We start from the raw sequence: 27019 nt of genomic DNA, 5'->3' as shown, positions 1-27019 counted from the left end.
TTGCCCTGGCTGGCCTCAAACTCACAATCTTCATGCCTCTGCTTCCAAGTAGCTGGGACTACAGATATGTACCACTATGCCACAGCTAGAACTGTGCATCTTCATTCTACAGTAAAGAAAAATGGTCTCCTTTCAATACTTCTTTTAAATTAGAGAGTATAAACATCAATCAGAAAACAAGATAATGGCTAAGGTAGAAAATTGATTTCATTCAGGAGAAAGCAATATATATAGAATACAATAAGTTATCATTCAGGATTTTTACAGACTGAAAATATGAGAGAAGCATGGAATACTGGATAAAGAATAGTCTGATTACACACATATCTGTGTGCTATACTTATATATGATTGCTTTATTAAATCAGACAGCTAATTACAGAATACTATTACTTTATAGCACACACACACATCATAAGCATGTGTGTGTCACTTAATGTTGGGTATGCATTCTGAGAAATACAACATCAGAGAATTTCACAATTGTGCAAATGTCAGAATACTTACAAAAGTTAGGTGATTTGCCTATTATACAGCGAGGCTATGTGGTATATATTTTGTATAGTTGATTGCTCCTAGGGCCATGGAGGACAAAACAGATTAAATCAAGCATAAGAGTAAATTATGCAATCAGGAGACTCTGGAAAAATAACATTGACCTGATAAGGGCCAAGATAGCAAAGTAGAAACTTTCTCCATCTGACTCCATGAATGAAAAGAGTTACAGTAACAGAGACAAGAGAAAGAGAGGAAGAGCACCAGGAGCCATAAACAGGGACAGGACAGCTAAAAATCATGGAGAAAAAGAAAAGAAACAGAATAAATTAAGAAACACTTTTCAGATCCAGCACCAGTTCCCCAAGGTGGGGGGCGGGGGGAGGTGGTAAACAAAGACTTCGCCACAAGATAAACAAAGTAGTCCTGACAACAGACTGGTAGACTTACTGGTGGGACAAGTTTACACCTTCCACAAGCTTGAAAGCCAGAGTGGGCATTTGGCGGGATGGTGGTCATCCTGGTGTAACAGGCTAGCATTGAACAAGAAAGACAATCTTTTACTCCTCGTATCTTGAAGAGCTGTGGCAAGGTGTCATCTTGTGAGAGGGATGAATGTTTAAGGCTAAGCTACTCAGGGGACTTGAAAACAAGGAATAATCACAGCTCAGGGAATTTTGGAATACCTGGCCACTGTGTCTAGGAGGGAGACAGTCATGAAAGGTGGTTATGAAGAGAGAGAGAAAAGATCTAACATGGGAAAGCTGAGAAATTTAATCAACTGGGAGCTCAGGAAATAAAGGGTGTGTTAGTCAGCAGTCCTGACCTCCCTGGTGAGAAAGTTTCATTGCCTAAGGATTATTTTGGGGAAAGCACCAAATGCATGGCTGGCAGAGTACTCAGTTTCCAGGACCTGCAAGATGGCTGCAGGAGAATACTGCCAGGCAGGGCTTGAGATTGACTACACTGGGGACCTGAAAACAATGGAACAATGATAGCTCAGAGAGTCTTGGGACACAGGACATCCAGGAGCTGTGTGCCAGCTGTGGGTCTTGCTGCCAGGCAGGGCTCAGAACTCTGAGCACAAGACCTAAGCATCCTCCAGCTTCCTCCCTCCCACAGGGTGTTGAACTGCTGAGTGATGTCTAAAAGCACTAAGACCTGCAAGCAGAGCACCTGAGTCCCTTAGACACAAGTAAGGGAAATTTATAAGGTGAAAGAAGCACAGAAGTAGACAACTGACCCTTGGCTGGCTCTGCCCTCAACCCACATATAACAACAGCCCATACACAAGGAACTACAAGAGACTCTAGCTAACACATCAGACAAAGGACTGATAACCAGAATATATAGGGAACTTAAAAAACTAAATTCTCCCAAAACTAATGAACCAATAAAGAAATGGGCACGTGAACTAAACAGAACTTTCTCAAAACAAGAAATTCAAATGGCCAAAAAACACACAAAAAAATGCTCACCATCTCTAGCAATAAAGGAAATGCAAATTAAAACCACATTAAGATTCCACCTCACCCTTGTTAGAATAGCCATCATTAGCAACACCACAAACAACAGGTGTTAGCAAGGATGCAGGGAAAAAGGAACCCTCTTACACTGTTGGTGGGAATGTAAACTAGTACAACCACTCTGGAAAAAAATTTGGAGGCTACTTAAAACGCTAAACATTGATCTACCATTTGATCCAGCAATACCACTCTTGAGATATACCCAAAAGACTGTGACACAGGTTACTCCAGAGGCACCTGCACACCCATGTTTATTGTGGCGCTATTCACAATAGCCAAGCTATGGAAACAGCCAAGATGCCCCACCACTGATGAATGGATTAAGAAAATGTGGTATCTATACTCAATGGAATTTTATGCAGCCATGAAGAAGAACGAAATGTTATCATTCACTGGTAAATGGATGGAATTGGAGAACATTATTCTGAGTGAGGTTAGCCTGGCCCAAAAGACCAAAAATCGTATGTTCTCCCTCATATGCAGACATTAGATCAAGGGCAAACATAACAAGGGGATTGGACTTTGAGGACATGAAAAAAGCGAGAGCACACAAGGGAGATATGAAGATAGGTAAGACACCTAAAAAATTAGCTAGCATTTGCTGCCCTCAATGCAGAGAAACTAAAGCAGATACCTTAAATGCAACTGAGGCCAATAGGAGAAGGGGACCAGGAACTAGAGAAAAGGTTAGATCAAAAAGAATTAACCTAGAAGGTAACACACATGCACAGGAAATTAATGTGAGTCAATGCCCTGTATAGCTATCCTTATCTCAACTAGCAAAATACCCTTGTTCCTTATTATTGCTTATACTCTCTCTTCAACAAAATTAGAGATAAGGGCAAAATAGTTTCTGCTGGGTATCGAGGGGGGGTGGGGGGAGGGGGCAGAGTGGGTGGTAAGGGAGGGGGTGGGGGCAGGGGGGAGAAATGACCCAAGCATTGTATGCACATATGAATAATAAAAAAATAAAAATTAAAAAAAAAAAAGAAAGAGTCTCTAGCTAGTTTTCCTTTCTCTCAGAGATACTGGGAATGAGGTCTTGTGCCTTGAGCATGCAGGCAAAAGTTTTTCTACTGAGCTACCCCCCAGTCCAGTGGTAAGGAAATAAACTGCAACACTGTCAATACATAGGCCTGCCTAAATATTGGGGACAATTTCAACTGAAAGACTATAGGTGAATATAAATTCCAATCAATGACCAGGCCTTAGATGTGCAAATCTCAACACAGAAACACAAAAATATTAAAAAAAAAAAAAAAAAAAGCAAGGCAACATGACATCTCCAAAAGTCAACAACACCATAGTTATGGGCACTATGGATGAAAAAAGAGGAAAATAATCTGTCACTCTAGATTACTGTATCCAACAAAGCTTTCTTTCATGACTGATTAAAAAATAAAAACTTTCCACAATAAACAAAAACTAAAGGAAGTCATGACCACTAAGCCAAACTATAGGAGATACTTGAAGGAATCCTACACACAGAAGAGAAGGATAAATGCAACCAGGAAAATGCAGGAATGAATAAATCTAACTAGATGAGTCAATACGAAAAAATCAGAACTAGGAAAGAACCAAACATTACAAAAGCAACAAAATGACAAGCATTACAATGTACCATTCAGTAATAACTCTGAATGTTATTGGCCTCAATTCTCCAAACAAAAGAACTAACTGATTGACAGATTGGACTGAAAATAAGATCTTGCTGGTAGAGTGTCTCAAGAAGTGGTGTACCTGCTTATCAAGCATGAGGTCCTGAGTTGAAAACCCAGTACCACCAAAAACAAAAAACTGTTACATGTTAAATGAAATGAATACAGTTAAAAGTAAGATACAATCATTTGCTGCCTACAAGAAACACACCTCACTGGCAAAGAAAAATATAAACTAAAAGTGAAAAGATGGAAAAACATTTTCTAAGCAAATTGAGCTCTAAGGCAAGCTGGAATAACTTCAAAATCAGTCAGAAGAGACAAAGAAGATCACTTCATATTGATAAAGGGAACAATCCATCAAGAGGAGATAACAATTATAAAGATATATGTACCAACTCAAATCCCAGTGCTGCCAAAAAAAATGGATGAGTAAGATATACTGTATTAAAACCCTCTGGAAGATATGCACAGCAAATGTTGGAGCACCTAGTTTCATAAGACAAACACAGCTGGACATAAAGGCACAGATAAATTCCAACACAATAATAGTGAGTGAACTGAATACCCAACTCTCACAACTAGATAGGTCATCCAGACAAAAATCAACAAACTTCAGAATTAAATGACACTATAAATGAAATGGACTTAAGAGACATCTACAGAATATTTCACCCAAGAGTTGCAGAATACACATTCTTCTCAGCAGTCAGTGGAAGTTTCTCCAAAATACATCAAATTTTTACATAAAGCAATTCTTAAAAAATATAAGAAAACAGAAATAACCCCCTGTACTTTATCAGACTGCAACTGAACAAAACTAGAAATCAATAGCAAAAGAATCAATAACATGAAAATGAATAATACATTGCTGAATAATCAATGTGTCATCAAAGAAATAAGGGGAGATATAAAATTACCTAGAATCCAAGAAAATGAAAACACAACTTACCAGACCCTTTGGAAAACAGCAAAGATAGTACTAAAAGAAAAGTTTATAGCTATGATCACCCACAGTAAAAAATCAGAGAGCTCTTAAATAAATAACCTAATGATGCACCTCAAGTTTTTAGAAAAAGAAGAAAGACTCAAACCAAAAATTAGAAGGCAGAAAGAAATAATAAAGATCAGGGTAGAAATTAATGTAATGGAGACTAAACAATGAAAGAATTATTGAAAAAAAGAGTAGGCTCATTGAAAAAATAAACAACATTGATAAACCCTTAGACAAACTGACCAAAGGAAGAAGGGAGATAATTCAAAATAATAAAATTAGACATAAAAAGGGGATTGTCATGACAAATACCAATGAAATTCAGAGAATCATTAGGAAATCTTTTGAAAACTTATATTCTAATAAACTGAAAAATGTAGAAGAAAGAATAAATTTCTTGATGCATGTGACCTGCCTAAATTGACCCAAGAAAATAATCAACCACTTAACCATATGTATAATGAGCAATGAATTTCTGTGAAGCAATCAAACAATAGCCTAAGACCAGATGGATTCACTACCAAATTCTATCAGACCTTTAAGGAAGAACTAACACCAATGCTCCTCAAGCTATTCCATAAAATACAAAAGGATTCTATGAAGCCAGTACTACCCTGATACCAAACTCATTCTATGAAGTCAGTACTACCCTGATACCAAAACCAAAGAAGGGTACAACAAAAAAGAAAATTATAGACTAATTTCCTTGCTGGACATAGACACAAAGTTCTCAATAAAATACTTGCAAACTGAATTCAGCAATCCATTAAAAAGATCATATCCCATGATCAAGTTGATTTCATTCTAGGCATGTAAGGATGGTTCAACATATGCAAATCGATAAGCATAATACAGCACATAAGCAGAATAAAGGACAAAACCCACACGATCATCTCAATAGATAAAGAAAAGGCCTTTGACAAAATTCACCATTCCTCATGATAAAAGCTCTGAAGAAACTAGGAATAGAAGGACCATAACACAACATAATAAAGACTATGTATGACAAACCTGTAGCCAACATCCTAATAAATGGGAAAAAACTGAAACCATTTCCTCTAAAGTCATAAATGAGACAAGGGTGTCTAGTCTCCCCACTCTTAATTTAATATAGTTCTTAATTTCCTAACCAGAGAAATAAGGCAACAGAAAGAAAATGGGTGCAAATAGGAAAAGAAGAACTCCAATACTTAAAAGATCCTACAGACACCACCGAAAACCCTCTTAGATCTGATTTAAAAAAAACTTTTGGCAAATAGTAAACAATAGTCTCACACAAAAAAATACCTAGGAATAAACTAAAGAGGTAAAAAACCTCTACAATGGAAACTATAAAATCTTAAAAGAACAAAATTGAGTAAGACACTAGAAGAGGGCAAGATTTCCCATGCTAATGAATTGGCAGAAAAAATATTGTGAAAATGGCTATTCTATCAAAAGCAATCTACAGAGTCAATGCAATCCTAATCAACATTCCAATATCATTCATAACAGGAATAGAAAAATCAATTTTAAAATTCATATGGAAATATGAAAGACCCTAAATAGCCCAGATCATTCCTGAGCAAACAGAGCAATGCTGGTAAAGGAGAATAACGGAGGGTATGAATTCAAGTATGATATATTGTACGAACTTTTGTAAATGCCACAATGTACGCCCACCCAACACAACAATAAAAAAAAGAATTCTAATAAAATTGGGGGAAAAAAGAACAATGCTGGCAGTATCACAATATCTGACTTCAAATTATACTATAAGCCATAGTAACAAAAACAACATAGTACTGGAACAAAAACAGACATGTAAATCAATGGAATGTAATCGAAGACCCAGAAATAAACCCACACAGCTACAGCCATTTGATTTTCGACAAAGGTGCCCAAAACATACATTGGAAAAAAAGGCAGTCACTTCAATAAATGGTGTTTGGGTTTGAACTAAGGGCCTACACCTTGAGCCACTCCACCAGCCCTTTTTTGTGCTGGGTTTTTCAAGATAGGGTCTGGTGAACCATTTGCCTGGACTGGCTTCGAACCATGGTCTTCCTGATCTCTGCCTCTTGAGTAGCTAGGATTACAGGTGTAAGCCATTGGTGCCCTGCTTATACATGAACTTACATGATGATAGCGCAGTAGGTTTGTTTCCACCAGTGTCACCACAAGCACACAAGATGCACATTTCTGACATTTTCTAACTCTTTATTTTGCCTCCTACTCATTTTATTTTAAACTCTCTTCTCTGTATTGCAGATTTCCCATATATTAGCTAATAACTTCAGATTCCTGAGAACAGGAGTTGTTTCACCAAAGACCTATCTAATGTCTTACACAAATGTGTGAGAGGCATAAATGCCTCTCAAAAATGTTTAGTGAATTAATAAATCAAAGACTGTGAAGTTTCAAGGGGAATCTGGGAAAAAAATAAATAAACTAAATTAAAATCAATTAGCCTTCAACTAAGTAAGCCATCATCATTAAATAACTGGGTCAGGTTAAAGACTAAGGTTAGAGTCAAATTCTTCCTGGAAATACTTGAGTGCTTGAAACTGAGGTGACATAGAGTACAAATTATAGCAAAACATTCAGGTCATTATAATATAACTGACTATATTAAATGTAAAAACAAAACCAACAAACATAAACTATTTAGTGATTTTATGTTGCACTGGAGCACTGCTGGCTGGTAACAGAAAATAACAGCTTCTGGCCACTTGAAGACAGCAGTAGGAGCTTCCTTTGAAGAAATATTATTTGGGTTTATTTTTCAATTCAATTTTTATTAGCATGAGTTAATTGTAGAAGGGGGATTCATTGTGATATTTACAACAGGCATATAATGTACTTTGATCAAATTCACCCTATCTACATTTATTCTTTCTTAATCCCCCTTTTCTTCCTTCCCCCTCCTTTTAACAGTTTTTGGTGGGTTTCATTATACTATTTTCATACAGATATAATTTATATTTCTATAATAGTCACCCCTCCCCCAACACCCAAAAGGAATTCATTCTATGGCCAGATTCCTGTTCTTTTTCAGCTTTTTATTCCCATTTTAAATTGTCATCCACTAAATCAAACTTAGCAATTTTTGTTTCTCTATTCTGCCAAAGGGCAGGAAGAGATAAAGAGATATAAAAAGCTCTAACTGTTAAGCATTAAAAATAATATTAAGGGAGAAGGAGGGGTCGGAGTGGGTGGTAAGGGAGGGGGTGGGGGCAGGGAGGAGAAATGATCCAAGCCTTGTATGCACATATAAATAATAAAACAATAAAAAAAATTAAATCAATAATAATATTTACTGAGTATTTTCTGTCATTTTAAAAAAGTGCTTTCTATGTATCATTTTACTTAATCTTTATAACAATTCATGGAGTAAGGACAACAGTCACCCAGATAACCAACAATGACAGACTGAAGCACAGAGAGGCTAATTTGCCCATGACATGTGGCTTGTTCAGTGCGATAACTATGATACAAACCAAGGCAGATTATATATGTAATGCATTGCATGTATTTTTCTCAATTAATCCTCACAAAACCCTATGACCTAAAAAATTATTTCTCCTCATTTTTCATGTAAAGAGATGGATTCTTAAATTAAATAGCATGAAGCCACAAATGGCAGAACCTAGATTGGACTCTGTCTTCAAGAATCTTAGCCCATCTTTCCATCTCAGAGGATCTTCTGGACTGGTACAGTTTCCATGCTGTGAAAGGGAGTTCAATTCCTTTCTTTTGGTCAGTCCTGGTATGATAATTTTAATGCAACCTTTCTATCCAAGCCTGCAGCACCTTTGTTATTTCTCAACTGACTTTTAATTTCACTTACTTTTTTAGGGAAAAGGTTCATAAAAGCTTTTATTGATATTCACAGGAGTTGAGGTTCACAGAAAATAGTTGATTAGAACTGAACAAGCTAACCAGTTGTGGTGGTACACGCCTGTAATCCCAGCACTTAGGAGGCTTTGGGCAGGAGGAGAGTGCTAGGCCAGCTTGGACTACATAAGAAGACCCTATATCAAAAAAAAAAATAATAGAACTGAACAAGTTAGACTCATGGGCGCGTTTATGCTCTAAAAAGTAAGGAGTAGGACTTGTCTATGTTAGCTACTTTATGGGAGGCTTTTGCTTGAATTAGCCAAGAGTTGCCAGAACCAGTTACCATATAATCAAACTTTGAAATGGACCAGTTTCCCCAAAATTAATAGATTCACAGCAACCAATTATAGAAAAGGTTTACTCTGTGAGCCACAGAGTAAGAAAGTCCCCTTTGCGTTAACCCTGCAAGAAAACTTTGAAATGATCCCAGAAAAAAAAAAATTGATCTTTAAAATAATTGTAATTTTTGACTGGTTTTGAGTAAGTACAGAAATATGTGAGTGAAGTCATGAAAGTTAAGGCCTGTTGATACAGACTCATCCTGGTGTTGGCTCTGCCTTTAATGAGAACAGCAGCCCTTCTCTCCCAGGTACAGGCTGAGAGGTTTGGCAGGGGGTCAGATGCCTTTATTATGCAGATAAAGCAAGGTAGAGAAAGCCTCCTGTATCTGTGAGACTCAATTGCCTTTAACTCAACTTTGTCCTTATACCAATGAAACATATTTGGGAGTGTCAACGATTTTATTAATACCACAGAAGATTGATGAATATTGAAACATACTCCATAAGAATTTATTGCAATGATGACATTGACTTCTAGGTTTTTGTTGTTTGTTTTTTTTTTTTTGGCTTGAACTCAGGGCCTCTCACTTGCTAGGCAGGTGCTCTACCACTTGAGCTGGCCTTTTTTGGTCAGTTATTTTTTGAGATAGGGTCTCACGAACTATTTGCCCGGGATGGTTTCAAACAGTGATCCTCCTGATCTATGCCTCCTGAGTAGCTAGAACTACAGGCGTGAAAAAGAGTTTTAAAATTAATATTCAAATTAAATCCAGAATAAGAGAATTACTCGATAGTCCAAAGGAATTTAATGTTAATTTCATTTTAAAAACCCATGAACACATTTATGTATTACTTTCCTTTTCCTGGAGAAATCTATTTTGTAACCACAAAGATAAACAGGAATTGCCTGGGGTGGGCATTATAATTGTTTTTTATTGCAAATTACGTGAATATTCACTTGTCAGGACACCATATGCAATCCTAGGTGGATGCAGTAATCTCTCTCTTATTATCAGATTTTCCAAATCTTCCTCTTAGTCAAGCAATCCATTCCTAATGTCTTTTGGGCCATACACTATGGTATGCATGTATGTCTATATACTTTGTTGTGTAATAAATATGTAATTAAACATTACTACGTATAAGTTAAATGAAAGTTATATAAGGCTAAATATAAATGCAAATAATGAAAAGGAATGAGTTAGGTGGAATAGACAAAGAAACCTATATAAAAAATGAATCAGTTTGTCTGACCCGGGGCTGGTGTTCACTTAATGGTAGCTATTATGAATTTCCTTTATATCCAAGCAGAAGAACTCAGCTAGTAAGCAGTAGGCAACAATTATAGAGTTTATCATGTAATATTTTAGGACTACTAGGCTAACCAATATAATCAAGACATATTGAAAACAATCACCAATTCAATCAAAATTTACTGAGCACTATGCTAAGTGAGGAGTAAATAAAAATCAGATATGGCTTTCCATAAGTTCAGTAGAGAAAAGTAGAGAGCCCAGAAGGATCCTACATACACTCAACCCACAATAAAATGTGAGAAGTGACATGGAAATTGTCCATCAAGGGCTGTCAGAGTACAGAACAATTGCTTACAGTTTGCAAACCAAAGACGAAGAGTGTAACCATCGTGAATGATTTACCAAGGTTGTAATAGTTTGAGCTAGTCTAGAAGGAGATCAACTAAAAAGCTGTTGTACTAATCCAGATTGAGATTCTAACTAGGATAAATGATGGTAACAGATGGGGTGTTGCTGTTTGGGGTGTTTCTTTGTTTGCTTGCTTGTTTTTTGAGACAGGATCTTACAATGTAGCACAGGTTGCCCTCCAACTCATGATCTTCCTGCTTCAGCCTTCTGAGTGCTGGGATTTGCAGTCGTGTACCATCATACTGGGTAGGATAGGGTGTTTTGAAGATTACATCTAAAGTGTAGCTGCTGATAAAGAAATAGATCCTAATGCATTTTCTCCCCTATTTTTACCTAACTGTGTTGATCATCCAAATACTTTCTAAATTTTTAGCTGTGTTTCAATATCATGGAAAGAAGACACAAATGCAACATAAGTTTCCAGTAACCACATTCTATAAATTAATCCTAACTGAAGTTTTAAAATGATGCCTGTTTCATCTAGCTGGTCCTTAGCATTTAGCATTTAGCATTTAGGATTCTGAATCAGGTAGTTTTGCAATTTCAAGTCACCAGGCCCTCTTTACTTGATATCATACTGTAGCGTGTGAACAATTCTGTGCATGTCATTAAGTACAAGGATGGGCATTAAATTCGGGGCAGGAAGATTTGCACCTGAAGACACAGAAGGGAGAGATTGTAAGTGCCCATTTTCATAAAGTACTACTGAGAAGAAATGACCTTCCCATCTTAGTCATTCAGATTGCATTTTCTCTTTAAACCCTGTCTCTTTAGCTCTGTAATACTCTTAGAACAAGAATGGAAGTCTTGAGGAAACTGTAGTTCATGTACAAAGAGGCTTACACAGGCTGAAAAATTCAACTGAAGTAGGGAAGACTATTTTTAAAAAGAGAAGCTGAACAATGGGAATGTAATGAATTTACATTTATATATGTATAAATGTATAATCTTTCTATTCTCACACATACATAAATATTAAGTCTCTGAAAAATAGCAGTTTAATTCATTTAGAAAAATTACTTCTGGAAGAGTAACTATGTCTCTTTAAGGACTACAACAGAAAATGGAAGTCAATAGTGAGTTGAAACTGGCTGCAAACTGCTCCAATGAGGTCTTGGGAATCTTGAAGAGAGAGAGAGGATATTTGGGGCTGGACTAAAAACATCTGTTGGGAACTGGAAGGGAAGAAAAGACAAAGTTAGGCAAGGGAATTCTTTAAAAAGAAAGTACACTTGAGTGAATATACTTTCAATTGTAAAAGAATGGCGGAATAAGACTTTAAGTCTGAATGCTTCTGGCTGTCAGCAGCTTCCAATTCCTGAGAATATGTTAGAAATGTCTTTTTTAAAAAGAAATAGCTTTGGAGTAGTTTATGCACAATTTTACTTGTCCCATCTTTAATATAACTTACTTTGTAATTTCCTTTTCTAGTAGTAGAGTATTTGCTTAGCATGCATACGGGTTCAACACCCCCCAATGCCAAAATCAATCAGCCAATCAATAATCTTATTTCTTAACTTCAAATCTAGGAATATCTATTAAGAGTGATAAATTGTCAAAAGCAGGGGCCCACTTAGGATTATGTTCTATTTCAAAAGCTATCCTCTTGACTTCTGTACCAGATGACTGACTGTTGGCTGTAGCCCCTCTGGTTGCTTCAACTTATTTTACTTATGTATTCTTTGAGATAACATGCTGACATGGGAGAACTTTGTCGTTTCTGTGACAATGGCTCAGCCCCTCAAGCGTTCCTGTCACATACGACATCTATAACAGAACGCACATAAACCTGTAATTTCCTTCTAGATCCTTATGTGACTTCCACTCCTGCCCCACTCGCCCGCATCGCCACCCTCATTCCCACGCGTGGGAAGCCTATAGGTTGGGTGGTTCTAGACTGCACTTCACTTCGGGGTAGGGAACACACTCGAGTGTCAAGATGGACAAGGAGGAGACACAGAACAGTGAAAACAGCCGCTTTGGCTGGTTCCCTGCGTCCGAGGTGACGGGCTCTCGGATGGGTCTGTCTGGGAGGGAGGATCACGCGAGGGGCAGCGAGGCGGCACCCCGGAGCAGAAACTGCTCTCAGCCCAGGACACCTTCAAGTCCCCAGTGCAAGTTGTCACTTCTTGCCGCCATCGCCTTCCTCAGAGAAAAAGGCGGGTCCGCGGTTCTAGCAGGGTTCAAGTCCAGTGCGTCACTGGACACACACACAGCCGCATCCTCGCCCGCCCGCGCACCCCGACGCCGGGACCTCACAGGGTACGGAACGAGCCCGCGCACACCCAGAGTCTCCACGGCCCCGCGCGGCGGGGGAACTACAGCTCCCGGCAAGCCCCGCGCCGGCCGCGCGCCCCCGCCCCCCGCCCTCCGGCCTGAGGACGGGACGGGAGGGAGGGAGGGAGGAAGGGGCGCAGGCGGCGGGCGGGAGGACGGGCGAGCGGGCGGGATCCTGCGAGGCGCATGAAACCTCGCTGGCGCCTGCTCGGGGACCCAGACGTTAGCGGGCGCGGAGTTTCTCGCGACCGAACGAGCCCGCCTTTGTAAGTAGTCGCCTCAGGGAGCGCGGAGCAGACACCGAAAAAGTTCGCGCTGCAGCTGCCGCCGCTTTGTTCTCCCGGCCCGTCGGGCTGTGGCGGCGCGGCCCCTCCCCCACCGTCCGCACGCGGCGGCGGCGGCGACGACGACGGCGGCGGCCGCGGGACTCGGACACGCGCGGGGCTGGGCGGCGGCCGCGGGCTGGGCGGGAAGTTGGGGCGGTGCACGGGGACCCGGCCCGGGGGAGCGGGGGGCGCCGGTACGGCCAAGTTCTTGCGTCGGCAGGCGCCCAGGCCAACTTGGACTGGCGCTCTGCTGGTGACCACCGGCCCCTCGGGGACCGTGTGTTCCAGGGTCCTGACGGCAGCGCTGCCAAGTGCCGGGGTCTGGAGGAGACTTGTTTCTTTCCATCCCCGTGCGTTGGGCGGGTGTGGAGGGGAGAGCGGCGATGTTCGGAGGATGTGAGCCCCGACCCCAGTTTCCTGACTGCCCGCCTTCAGGTTGCAAGTTGCAGCGTTGCTCAGAGCTGTTCTCGCCCCCGGGAGGTTTTCCTTAAGATGAAACACCCGCGAGTGCGAAGCAGTAAAAATCACCCCACACTGCGTTACTCGATTGCTTCTTGGATATTTTATTTCAAGTCATCATAACCGCAAGCAGCCCGGGCCTGCCTGCCGTCTGCAAGCACAAGTATCAATCGGGCGACAGGCGACCTGCAGACTTTTCCATGCACAGATTGATGGCATGAATGTAACTGTCTCTTCAACCACACCCAGCCCCGCAGGAAGTAAGATGATCGGTGTCATCTTTGATTAGGAAGGATAAGTTACACCCTCAGCTACTACTTTGTTGGAGGCGGCCTCTGTGAGCTGTAGTCTCAAACGAGACGAAAAAAACTTTTTAAATGCCTTCATTTGCACCCTAGACAATACTGCTCTCAAGATGCTTTTACTTTGGGCCTGATGTTGCGGTTATGTTTTCAGCGATTTTAATTGTGCTTCAGTCAAGCTTTAACTTTTAATGCAGTGTGAGGGCAGAGAATGCATTTGCTGCATGAAGTTCCCATACTGAGGGCTAGGTCAGTGTTACTCAGTTTTTCTCTAATTCGAGCCCATTCTCCCTCCCCACTTAGAACCTGGGTGAGATCAAAGATGGCAATTCGGCCAAAAGTAGAAGTTGCAAGGTTTTAGTAGAAGTAGCACTTAAAACGTTGTCACTTCATGAGAGGTTTTGCTCCAGAAGATAATGCTGTAAATGTGGTGGACCTGAGTGATTGAGCTTGGAGTATTCCTGTCTAATAACACATTTCAGGATTATTGAGATTCAAGAATGTCCACTGGTACATATTTTAAAACTTTGTTTTTAAGCATCCCATATAGCAGTGTTTTAGTTACGCACATTTTACAAGCTTTCGGTTTCATCAGATGACCTTTTTAAAGTGGACATTTCGTTCTGTTTGTGGATTGTTTTTAATTTAAACACTGCCACACACAAAAGAACTTAATAAATAAACCTTCAGATATACAAATTTTTTTAAATTATGAATTGAAAACATCTCATACAGGAAAAAAATGAATAGATGGTCATTTAAATGCACTTTTCACAAAAGAGATATTTTGTTCTCATTTTTGAAAAACGTTCTAAATTGTTAAAAAAAATATTAACCACAGTGGTGTTTAAGTGCTCATTTTTAAAAGCAACTACTTGAACAGAATTTAATATATGGGGCAATTATTTGCTAGTATGAGTTTTAATTCAGTTTAATAATCTGAGCTGATCCTAGTTTGAGTATCTTTTATTACATAATTCAAATTGAACTTGTTATATGTAGTGCCTCTTTGGAGCAGTCGTCTTAAAAAGTTAAGGCAAGTTACTTAGGAGATATTTTAGTTTTAATTTCAATGTAGGAAAAAGAACTTTTCTCTACTTGTGTGGTTAGTTTATAGGGGCGGTATGTGAGAAATTGTTCACTGGCTATTAGCCAATCAGATTTCTTAGATACTACTGGTACAAAGATGAAGATATATATCACGGTCCACATAGCTTCTTCACATTGCATAGCCAGACTGTTGCTCTGTAATCATATTACCAGATGTACTTTTCAGTCCATGAGCAGAGTACACACGCACACATGATGTGCCTTCTCAGTGTTCTGCCTGACAGCGGAAGAGGTTCAAATGCCAGTGGTCCAGATGAGCAGAATTTTAGAAGAAACAATATAGTCGAATGCTGAGCCCCTGGGAGAGAGAGTATTATATTATTCAAAGTAATGATTATGTTTTTGAAAATACAGAAGTGGATGTATTTTTAGAAATCAACAGAGGTACTTGAATTTTTACACACTAAAAAAGCAGTATCAGGATGGACGTTCACTTCAGCACACTGGCCAGTATTGCATTGAAAAGGGCCTTTTTGACACGCATTTTTACATATTAAAAGAATACATGTATATACCATCATGACAGGGTTGGGGAGGGGGACAGGACACACAGCCCTCCATTTCATGAGAATTCTTAGCACATAAAACTAAGTTGAACCTGGACAACTCTTTTACTGGTGGAGGTCATAGTAAATACTATTCTGAATAGGAAAAGGATTTTTTCCTCTTCACTTTAGCCTTTACTGAGCATAAAAAGAATGCTGGCTGCACTAAATAATGAGCTTCCTTTTGAAATACGTAATAACCAGATATGTTTTGTTTTCCTGGAATCCTCTTGTCTCTCTTTCACTGCTTCTCTGACTACTACTTACCCAAAGGTCTCAGCTAAAATATGATTTCTTTAAAGGGACCTCCCTTGAGACCCGAGCCGAAATTAAGTTCTCTTCGTATACTCTGTCATATCACTTCTCATAGTTTGTAATTACCCAGCTACTTATGCAAATGTTTGTTTAATGTCTGTGAATTCCAGAGAGAGCAGTGGCCATGTCTGTTTTAGTCACTGCTGTGTAACTTCACTGTCTGCCATGGCAGTCTGGCAAATAATACCTACTCAGTGAGTACTCATTGAATAAAAATACTGGTATTAGAGCTTTTCTTAATTAGAGACTTTGTTGAAGTAGGAAATACTGTGTTGAAGGCAGGGTAGTGAGGGTAGGCAAAGAAGGTAGGTCAGTTTGTGATAATACCATGAAGTAACTGTACTTTTTGACCAAGTGCCCTAACCTCTAGGCCCATTGTTTTACCTGGTCTGTAATAATTGGTCAGACTGGGATCAAAACGCCTTTAATACCTTGTCTTATGATTCCACTCAACAAAAGGAACAGATTATGTAAGTTCATTTGAATGGGATATTAACACATACTTTCCCAAAAGAATATTTGAGGTGTTTCAAATAAATATAACAGAAATTCTTACCAACTAGACAGTACTATCATGTTTAGAGATCTCATAGCTGTTAGAAACAACATATCTAATTAATATAGTTTATAAATTAATAAGATATACTATTTCAGCTTTCTAGGTGAAGCATAAAGACAAAAAATTAAGCAACAGTCAAGGTTAATGTAGAATTGCTAGATCTTTTGATACGTAGTCTCAATATTTTGCCATGTAGAATTACTACATTTCTTTTCATACTTAGTCTTAATGTTTTGTGCCCTACATTTTGTTGCATCTTAGAGCAAATCAAGGTCCTCAAATAAAATAAGGAGAAAAGAAACAGATGGGATGACTGTAACAGCTTCTTATATTTGTATTCATGCTGAAACTTTTAAAAAGTCACATTTATACAGAATTGTGTATAGTTTATTATAATTACCATTTGTTTTGGTAAATTAGCAAAGTATTAAACGATTACTCTAACTTGGTAAATATTAATTGGCATAATGAAATGGAAATTTAGCGGAAAGACATCTGATTACTATGAAAATTGCTAAGCTTATTGAACAATTTGAACACTGTAAGTCAGGTACTGTTATCGCTGCTTTACATAAAGGAACTCAGTCCTTACAACCTGTGATTTTGTTTTGCTTACTAATCTTGCATTGAATAAAACCAATCCTTCTCTTACACCTCTTCAAATATTTGAAAACTATTCTGTGTATTTGGTTTTATTAAATCACATGATGCTGTTTTTGCTTGTATCTGGATGCATGCTTTTCCCTGCCTCACATCTTAAAAATCTATACATCTAAAAATGTGGCTCATAGAAGTAAAAATAATAGTGGTGTAGGCTGACTAACCACTGAATGCACAGATTGGTAACAGTGGGTTCTCAGTGTCTAGGGGATTTAGGTTTGCATTAGTTCTTTTAGTCATCCATTATATTAGCTCATATTAAGCCTTGTGTTCATAACCTACTCTCATGAGCAGCTTCCAACTCAGCGTTTCCCCATTTTTATGTTGCACATTTAGCTTTCTGAAACTAAATGCAAAGTTTTGCATTCATCCTTGTTAAGTCTCACTTTAGTTTTAGTTTATTCCTCTGGGGTTTGTTCAACCTAAAGTTTTTATATGAATATCATCATCTTTTATTACCTCATATATAATGAAAAACAATACAGGGTTAAGGACAGAGTCACTTAATACATACAGCAGCAAATTTACGTGACTTAACTGGCATCTGTCTCGCACTTGTGCAATGTATTTACAAACATTGCATGGAGAACCATCTTGAATACTATTTTTGTCAGCATATGCTTTCTTCCCCTGGCTTTGCTTATTTCGTGATCTTGAGCAAGTATCTTAGCCTCTGAATTTCTGTTTTCTCAATTATAAAATGGATTATTATGAGGATTAAATGAGGTAATACATAATAAAGTGCTTAGAACAGTGTCTGGCAGGTGTAAGAGCTCCATGAATGTAAACTATTGTTTCCTCCATCTAAGAAGTCTCCTAGGTCATCTTTTCCAAGTGTAAATGTAGACTTGGCGTTAACTTACTCTGTTTGAATTTGGTCTGACATCTAGTGACCATTGTATTCTCTAGTTACCCACAAACTATTTGGTTCATGATATATTCTCAGATTTGGCTAAGGATTTAGAAGTTTATATCTTCTGAAATTTACTTACTGTTTCTCCAGCCCCCAGTACTTGAGGCAGCTCTACCCATTTCAGGTCATGTTCACTCATTGTGAGCCTTCTCCAAAATTGTAAGTCATCTTTGTGATGATACATAGTCACAGCTTTAGCTGTATGGAATGGACTGCATCTGGGCCCAGAGACTTGAAACTCACATGAAGCTGTTTTAGAATCCCAACACTCAGGAGGCTGAGGCAATGGGATTGTTGAGTTTGAGGTTAGCCTGTGCTACATAGTAAGACCATGTCTCAAAAATAAGTAAATAAAGGTTTAGTCTTTCTTATTCATGAAGCTCAGGTTTCAGTTCTCGGTGCTTTTCCTCAGCTTTAGTTTAAAAGGTTGGGAGAAGATAAGCAAGATAGAAGTTGAGCAATTCTCTGTGTTATCTCTCAGCCTTAACAACATCCTCTCTGAGCAGTGATTCTCAGTTCCTTATTCTCTTTGAGAAACAGTATGTTATTGTGGAGACAGCACTAGGTAAGAAAGCATGAAACGGGTTTTAATTTCCACTCTGCCTCTTTGTAGCCTTTGATAACTAGGCGAATTGCTTTATTACCTTGTGTTTTAGTTTTCTCATCTGCAAAATTGATAATATACCCCTGTCAGCTTTCAAAGAGGTGTTGTAAGACACATGTGAAACGTTCACAGGCTTGTGAAGTGCTGTATAAGAAGGAATGATAGTCATTTACTTGAATATAGCTATAAATGTTTTTTTATCTTTCAGCAGTTTTTTTGCCTGTTTTTTCCTGAGCTTTCTCATTTGTATTTTATTACTTTATCTGTGTATTTTTGCTCTTCTGTCATATTCATCCTAATTTATCCCCATTAACTGCTCTGTGACCACACTGGATACTTCACTGTCTCATCATTGAAATTGTTCATGGGTACATAGATGGAATTTAGAAGGAGCCATATCTTGTGAGCCACTGTACTTAGCTGTGTAGGGTCATACCTTTTGAGGGCTTTTTTTGTTTTTTTTAACTGTGTTTTTCTAAAATCTATGGAACATAATTAACTATACCTAAGGTTCACTTTCCTACTGTTAGAAGTCCCTTATAATGAGACCATTTTCTCCTGTGCTGCTATCATAAGTATGCAATATTCACCCTTTGTTGGCCATATAACTGTCCAGTATATCCCCTCATGCTTCCTTAGCCTTCCAAAAGGAATTTGTCATCAGAGCAACTCGGGAGTCATATTTGGATGGAATTAGACCCTAATATAACCTATATTAAGAAATTACACATCTTTCTTATGGCTGAGCTGAATGAGTTTTATGTCTGTGACCATGTCAGTTTTTTCTTTTTTGTCTCTTCTATTTTTCTCTATTCATAAGTTTAAAATACAATAAATTACAGCTGGCTCTCTTCAACAAAATTAGAGATAAGGGCAAAATAGTTTCTGCCAGGTGTTGGGTCTGGGGAGAGGGAGGGGGCGGGGGCAGGGGGGAGAAATGACCCAAGTGTTGTATGCACATATGAATAATAAAACAATAAAAAAAAATTACAGCTGGATGCGGTACATGGGTTCCTGTAGTTCCAGCTGCCTGGGAGGCTGAGGCAGGAGGATCACTTGAGCCCAGAAGACTAGCCTGGGCAATATATTGAGACCTTGTCTTGAAAATAAAAGAAAAAAGAAAGAAAATACAAAATAATTTTTTGAGGGGGGTAGGTCTGGAAGTTTGAACTAGGGTAAAGCAGTCTCTACTGATTCAGCCACACCTCTAGTCCATTTTTCTCTGGTTATTTTGGAGATGGGGTCTCGTGAACTGTTTGCCCAGGCTGGCCTTGAACTTGAGAGGCTCCTGATCTCAGCCTCTCAAGTAGCAGGATTAGAGATGTGAGCCACCAGTGCCTGGCCAATAAATTAAAAAAATTTTTTTTTTCTTCAAGTTTCAGGCCAGGAATGTTTTTCAAGCAGAGGGCCCTCTCTGAAATTATACCTATAGTAAAAAATGATTCTGAAAACTAGACAGAAAATGGCTACCTATTTAGGATATATTCCTGACTTACAAACATACTACCAAAAATTATCACTTAAAAAAATTACAGAATTCTTACATTTTAAAATTAATGCCAAATGAATATAAAATATTAAAAACCTTTTAAAAAATTCCTTCTAGGCTGACAGCATTTCAGAAAGCATCAACTTTTCTCTTTGGACCCATTCATCAAATGAAATATGCTTGTACTATTTTTAAAAGCTTTTTAATTCATCATGGAACAGTTCACCCAGCAAAATGAAAATGAGGACATTTGAAAGGATGATTTAAGGTGTGGCTGTTTGAGAAGATGTCCCACCAAGTCATTGAACCAAAGGATAAGTGTTGAATAGATTAATCCAAATACTTTCTTATATCAGGACGACTTCGTCTTGACAGAAAACAACTTTTATTCAGTATTTATTTTCTGAAATAAAAAGCAGGAGACAAGAACAGACTTAAATAAGAGAAGATGTAAATAAGCAATATTTGCTGTGTTCTCATGAAGATAACTCAGTGATGTGAAATTGTTTACAAATCTACTGGGTTGTGGTCTTAAAGATAAGACTCTTGATGGGACTGATGAAGAGAAGTAGGATATTTTGTGCATTCAACTCCCTGTGGTAGAATTTGCAGTCATCGTTATGAGAGGCTTGGTAGAGGAAATAAAGCAGCTTTCATCTAAATTCAGAAGTGTGGTCTTTTTTTTACTGCAGTTATTTTGAAAACCTCTTCATAACTATTTAAAAAGAATTGACAACTTTTTTAAGACTAAAGAAAGGCAGATGTCTGCAAATAATTCCCCTCCATCAGCCCAGAAGTCTGTGTTACCTGCGACTATTTCTGCTGTGCTTCCTGCTCCTTCTCCGTGTTCAAGTCCTAAGACCGGACTCTCCACCCGACTCTCTAATGGAAGCTTCAGTACACAGTCACTCACCAACTCCAGAGGCTCAGTGCATACAGTTTCATTTCTACTGCAGATTGGTCTCACAAGAGAGAATGTTACCATCGAAGCCCAGGAACTGTCTTTATCTGCTGTCAAGGATCTTGTGTGCTCCATTGTTTATCAAAAGGTACTGTGCAAGTTACTTATGTCAGTAGTTTTTTCTAATTAGTATTGTTTCTAATGTGTCTGTATAAATTCTACATGCTTCTGTAGGATCCACTCATAGTTTATGTCCTGATAATGAGCATATTTGGAAGTGTTCTGATAGACTATGAGCTGAAAGTCTGACTTTTCAAGTGAGAACCTATATTTTAGATTTAAAATAACACTTATCCCAGCTTTAAAAAAATACAGCTATTTGCCTCTTAAAAGTAGGAGAATCTGTAAAGTAGGGGAATAAGAAACCTCATTGTCTTTCAGAGAAAAAGGTCAGGACATTTTTGTGGGCTGAAAGATCACCAAGATATGATAACATAACGAAATATGGAATAGTGCAAACTATGCTATCATATTGTACAGTAGGTGTATCCATACATAGACATGTATACATATTTAAAAATAATATTTAAACATTTTAAAAATACCACAATGACCTAAAGTGGATGGTCAATAGATTTATGGATTATTTTATTGAATTAGATTTTTATATGCTTTATTTTCTGGTACCTTTGAGACATTATACAGAAATGTATATAGTGTATATAGTTAGGGATTTTTTTTCTCCTTAAAAGCTACTTTCTCAAAATGCTTATGTTTTAAAAACAGATTTGCGGTATAATTTACCTATGATAAAATCCATACATTTTAAGTTGATAAGTTTGAAGAGTTTTAATAATTGTGCATAGTTGTATAAACACCACTCATTCAAGTTAAACATTTCTCTCACCCTGTATGTTCTCTTGCACTTTTGCAGGCAGTCTCTTCCCCTCACTCTTGGCCCTGACAAACCCTTGCTCTGCATTCTTTCACTATAATTTCACCTTTTCTAGATTTCATCTTATAAATGAGATACAGTATGTGGTCTTTTATTTTCTTTCACACAGCACAGTATCTTTTGAAATTCATTGATACTGTGTTCCTGTTATTCGTTTTTATTGCTGAACTTGCATTATTTGAATATACCACTATTTGTTCATCTGTTCGTTAGTTGATATACATTAGAATTGTTTCTAATTTTACTGTTATGAGCAGAGTTGTTGTTTACCTCATAAAAATTTCTGTTATATATACGTGTTTTCATTTTTCTTGGGTATTGAGGAATGTAATGACTGGGTCGTATGACAGGTATATATTTATGAGGTATTGCCAAATTGTTTTCCAGAGTAGCTGTGCACTTTCCAAATCTGCCAGTTCTAAATCCCTGCCAACACTTGGAATTGTCAGTCTTTTTAATTTAACTGATCTGGTTGGTGTAGTAATACCTTCTAATTTTAATTTACATTTCTATGACAACTAATAATAGTATCATATTTTTGTGGACTTACTTGCTATTCATTTGTTTTCTTTGGTGGAGTCCAAATAGATCGTTTGTCTCACTGAGTGCAAGAGTTCTTTATATGTCCTTGATACAAGTTCATTTTTTTTTTTATTATATCTTTACAAGTTATAGTGGTATATATTTCTGGGGTACAAATTGTAGTTGTGACTCTTTTTTTTTTGATGGAACTAGAGTTTGAACTCAGGGCCTCCCTCTTGGTGGATAGGTACTCTACCGCTTAAGCCACAACCCCAGGTCTGCTGTAATTTTTAATATAATTTGGAATGATTAAACCAAACTGATAACATCCATCACCTCAGATATTTAGCATTTTATGATAAAATCATTTGAAATTTATTCTTACCAATTTTGAAGTATACATTACTCAGTTATTATCTATATTCATACACATATACTATATTGCAATAGATCTCCAAAGGGGAAAAAAAAAACCAACTTAGGATTCCTCCTATCTCACTGAGGTTTGTACCATTTGACTATTACTTCCCTCATTCCCTCCAACCTGTAGCCTCTGGTAACCATCTACCTTCTCTTTGCCTCTATGAATTCAGTTTTTAGATATGACATGTAAACGAGAACATGTAGCATTCGTCTGCCTGTTTGCCTTATTTCACTTAGCATAATACTCTCCAGTTCCATCCATGTTGTTGTAAATGGCAGAACTTCTTTCTTTTTTAAGAGTAAAAATTACTCCATTATGTATAGACCATATGTTCTTTAACCATTCATTCATCAATAGGCACTTAGATTGATTCCATAACTTGGTTATTGTGAATAGTGTTTTGGTGAACAAGGGAATGCAGACATCTCTTTGACATACTGGTTTCTTTGATTCTGTTTTTGGTTCTGGGAATTGAGCGCAGGGCCTTGTACATGCTAATAAACGTGAGCCCTACCACTGAGCTACATACACCTCCAGCCCCCTGATTTCAAATCTTGTAGGTAAATACCTAGCAGTTGCATTGCTGGATCATATGGTAATTTTTATTTTTAGATTTTTAAGGAACCTCCATACTGGAGGTCCATCCCCCTGGATGAACTAATGGTTGTACTAATTTACATTCCCACCCACAGTGTACAAGAAACAGGTTCCTCTTTCTTAATACCTTGCATTACTTGTTAATTTTTCATCTTTGATAATAGCCATTCTAACAGGTGTGTGGTAATACCTCATTGTGGTTTTAATTTGATATTGGAGTAATTAGTGATATTGAGCATTTTTCCATGCTTTGTTTAGCCATTTGTATCTTTTTTTTTGGTACTACTAGGATTTGAACTCAGGGGCTCGTGGTAAGTAGGTGCTCTACCACTTGAACCATACTTCAGGCCTTTTTGCTGTGGTTATTTTTGAGATAGGGTCTCACTTTTTTCCCCCTGGATGAACTTGAACCACAATCCTCATTTGTGCTTTCTGCAGTAGCTGGAATAACAGATGCACACCAGCACACTCAGCTGTTGATTAAGATGGGGGTCTTGTGAACTTTTTGCCTGTGCTGGACTTAATCTACAATCCTCCTCTCCACCTCCTGAGTAGCTAGATGAAGGTGTGAGCCAGCAGTATGTCTTCTTTTGAGAAATGTCTTAAGTTTAGGTTTCTTGCCCATTTCTGAATTCTGTTGTTTTCTTTCTGTAGAGTTGAGTTCCTTATATATTTCAGATATTAATCTGCTATCAGCTATGTATCTTGCAAATATTTTCTTCTAGTTAATAGGTTGTCTCTTTACTCTGTTGTTTCCTTTGTTATGCATACATGTTCCTATGAGGTATATATTATGATCCCAGGGCCTTGTCCTTGCAAAACAGGTGCTCTACAACTTGAGCCACACCTCAGCTCTTTTTGCTTTGGTGATGTTTCTCACTTTATACCCAGGCTGGCCTGCATTGTGATCCTCCTATTTATGCTTTCTGCATAGCCTTGGATTACAAGCACATGCCACCACACCCAGCTTTTATTGGTTGAGTTGAAGTCTCAAAAACTTTCTGCTTAGACTGGTCTTGAACCACAATCATCCCAATCTTTGCCTCCCAAGGAGCTAGAATTTTGACTTGAGTCCCTGCATCCAGCTTCAAAGTTCATTCTTTATCTGTGGACATCAAGTTTTTCTAGGACCACGTGTTAAAAATATTATTCTTTGTACATTGAATTACTTTAGTACCTTTTCATAACGTTAAATGCCTCATCAACATATATGTTTTTATCTTTATACCAATTCTACATTGTCTTGAATTCAAGTATTTTATGTTTTTGATGGTATTATAAATGTTTTTATAATTTTCAATTTATACTGTTTCATTTCTAGTATTTAGAAATAAGCCAGGTGCCGGTGGCTCATGCCTGTAATCCTAGCTACCTAGGAGCAGAGATCAGAAGGATTGTGGTTTGAAGCTAGCCCAAATAGTTCGTGAGACCCTATCTCAAAAAAGCCCTTCACAAAGAAGGGACTGGTGGAGTGGCTCAAGGTATAGGCCCTGAGTTCAAGCCCCAGTACCAATCAGTCAATCAATCAATAAATAAAGATTTTCATACATTGATATGTCTTGCCATCTGCTAAACTTACTTTGGTAACTTTTTGAAGATTCTTTAGAATTTTCTACATATTCTAAATTATTTATAGATGATTTTGTCTTTGGTGAATTAAGACAAGTTTTATGTCTTGCTTTCCAATTAGTATTTCATAATTTTGGAGTTGAGAATTTCCAGAATAATATTGAATAGAAGTAGTGAGAATGTGTATCTGTACCTTGTTTCCAGTCTTAAAATGAGAAACATTGAGGCTTTTACATTAAGTATAATACACATTTTTTAGGTGACCTTCATCAGGTTGAGGAAGCTTCTGTCTGTTGTAGTTGGTTGAGACTTTTTATCATGAATAGTTGTATATTTTGTTTAGTGCTTTTTCTGCATCTAACTATTTTTCTCTTTTAATATGATGAATTTTATTGCTGAGTTTTCAATGTTAAACCAAGCTTACATTCCTGGAACAAATCCACTTGATTATCATTTATTATCCTTTTTATACCTTAATTCAAGTAATTCAAGTTTCTTAAGATTTTTCAGTCTATGTTCATGAAGGATATTGCTTATAGTTTTATTTTGTTGTTATCATTGATTTTGGTGATGGGGAATGTGGTTTTTTGGTGAGGTTTATGGTGGGGGGATTGAACCTCAGGGCCTTTCACATGCTCAACACATGCCATGCTGAGCTACAACCCTAGGCTCCTCAGAGAACCATTGGCTTCACGAAGTTGAAAACTATTCCCTCCCTTACTGTTTTCTAAATAAATTTTTATAAAATTGATATTATTTCTTTCTGAAATGCTTTATAGGATTCATCAGTAAAACCATCTAGACAAAGCATTTTTTTGTGAAAAGGTTTTTTTTACTTGGTGTTTATATCTTTAATAGAGGTAGAGCTGTTCAGGTTATCTATTTCTTTGGTGAAGTTTGGTAATGTGTATCTGGTTTTTATTTCATTTTAGTTGCCAAATTCATTGATAAAAGTTGTTATGTTTCTTAACCATCCTTCAAAATCTGTAGAATCTTTAGTAAACCACTTTTATTTTTGTTATTAGTCATTACTGCCTTTCCTTTTTTATTTCTTATTTTTCTTTTGACCTTGATCTGTTGGGCTCAAGGTTTATCAACTTTATTATCAGTGAACTAACTTTTGGTTTCGTTGATTTTTCTTTTGCAGTCTGTTATCTATTTCTTTCTCTTTATTTTTTCTATCTCCTTTAATTTGCTTAGTTTTTTTTCCAGTTTCTTAAGGTAGAAGCTTAGATCACTGATAACAATCCTCCTTTTTTGATACACCTGTCAGTGCTTTATTTCCCCTTCAAGCACTATTTATACCACAAATTTTGAGATGTACTGTTTTCATTTTTATTCTGAGAATATTTTCTAACTTCTCTTGTGATTTCTTCTTTGATCCATAATTGTTAATTTGGAGGCATTTGGAGATTTTAAAAATATTTTCCTGATATTAATTGCTATTTTAATTCAGCTATAGTTCAAGATTGTACTTTGTTTCAAACCCCAATACTACCCCCCAAAATATACTTTGCATAATTTCAATCTATATAGTTTATTAACATTTGCTTTATAGTTTAGGATTCTGCTCTACATTACATTGTGAATATTAAAATATGCAATTTTCAAATGTGTCTTCTACTGAGTAGAATTTTTCTATATATGTTAATTAGGTCATTTGGTTTATAGTGTTCAAACCTCCCATCTCTTTATTTTTTCTATATGTTCTATTATTTACTAAGAAAGGAATATTGAAATCTACCACCTATAATTATAGATTTGTCAATTTTTCCCTGCAGTTTTATTAATTTTTGCTTCATTTTTTGGGAAACTATTCTTACTTGTAAATATATTTGGTATTTTTTAAGCCTTCAATATAGTGCCCCTGTTTTCAATGTAACTTTTCTTTTTTCATTAACTTTTCTTTTTAAGCTCTGGCAATATTAGTGTATGCATTGTGATTCCTTTTCATGTGCTTTACATATAACCTGTTTTCATTTGTACACAGGGATTT

The 27019-nt window shown here is 37.4% G+C and overlaps 1 protein-coding gene across 1 annotated transcript in view; it reads left to right on the top strand.

Annotated features, from left to right (window-relative positions):
* Window positions 1–12899: 12899 nt before the first annotated feature.
* The window catches only part of Prkd3 (protein kinase D3), a 71694-nt gene continuing 57574 nt past the window's right edge, over window positions 12900–27019 (top strand). Inside the window, exons 1-2 of the mRNA XM_020167134.2 lie at window positions 12900–13039; window positions 20173–21104. Coding sequence (XP_020022723.1) covers window positions 20817–21104 — 288 coding nt within the window. The 5' untranslated portion in view covers window positions 12900–13039; window positions 20173–20816. The remainder of the gene's footprint in view (window positions 13040–20172; window positions 21105–27019) is intronic.

The sequence above is a fragment of the Castor canadensis genome, chromosome 12, assembly GCF_047511655.1.
Source record: "Castor canadensis chromosome 12, mCasCan1.hap1v2, whole genome shotgun sequence".
NCBI lineage: Eukaryota > Metazoa > Chordata > Mammalia > Rodentia > Castoridae > Castor > Castor canadensis.
Note: the sequence above shows the minus strand (reverse complement) of the source record. Positions and strands in the feature narration are given on the sequence as shown.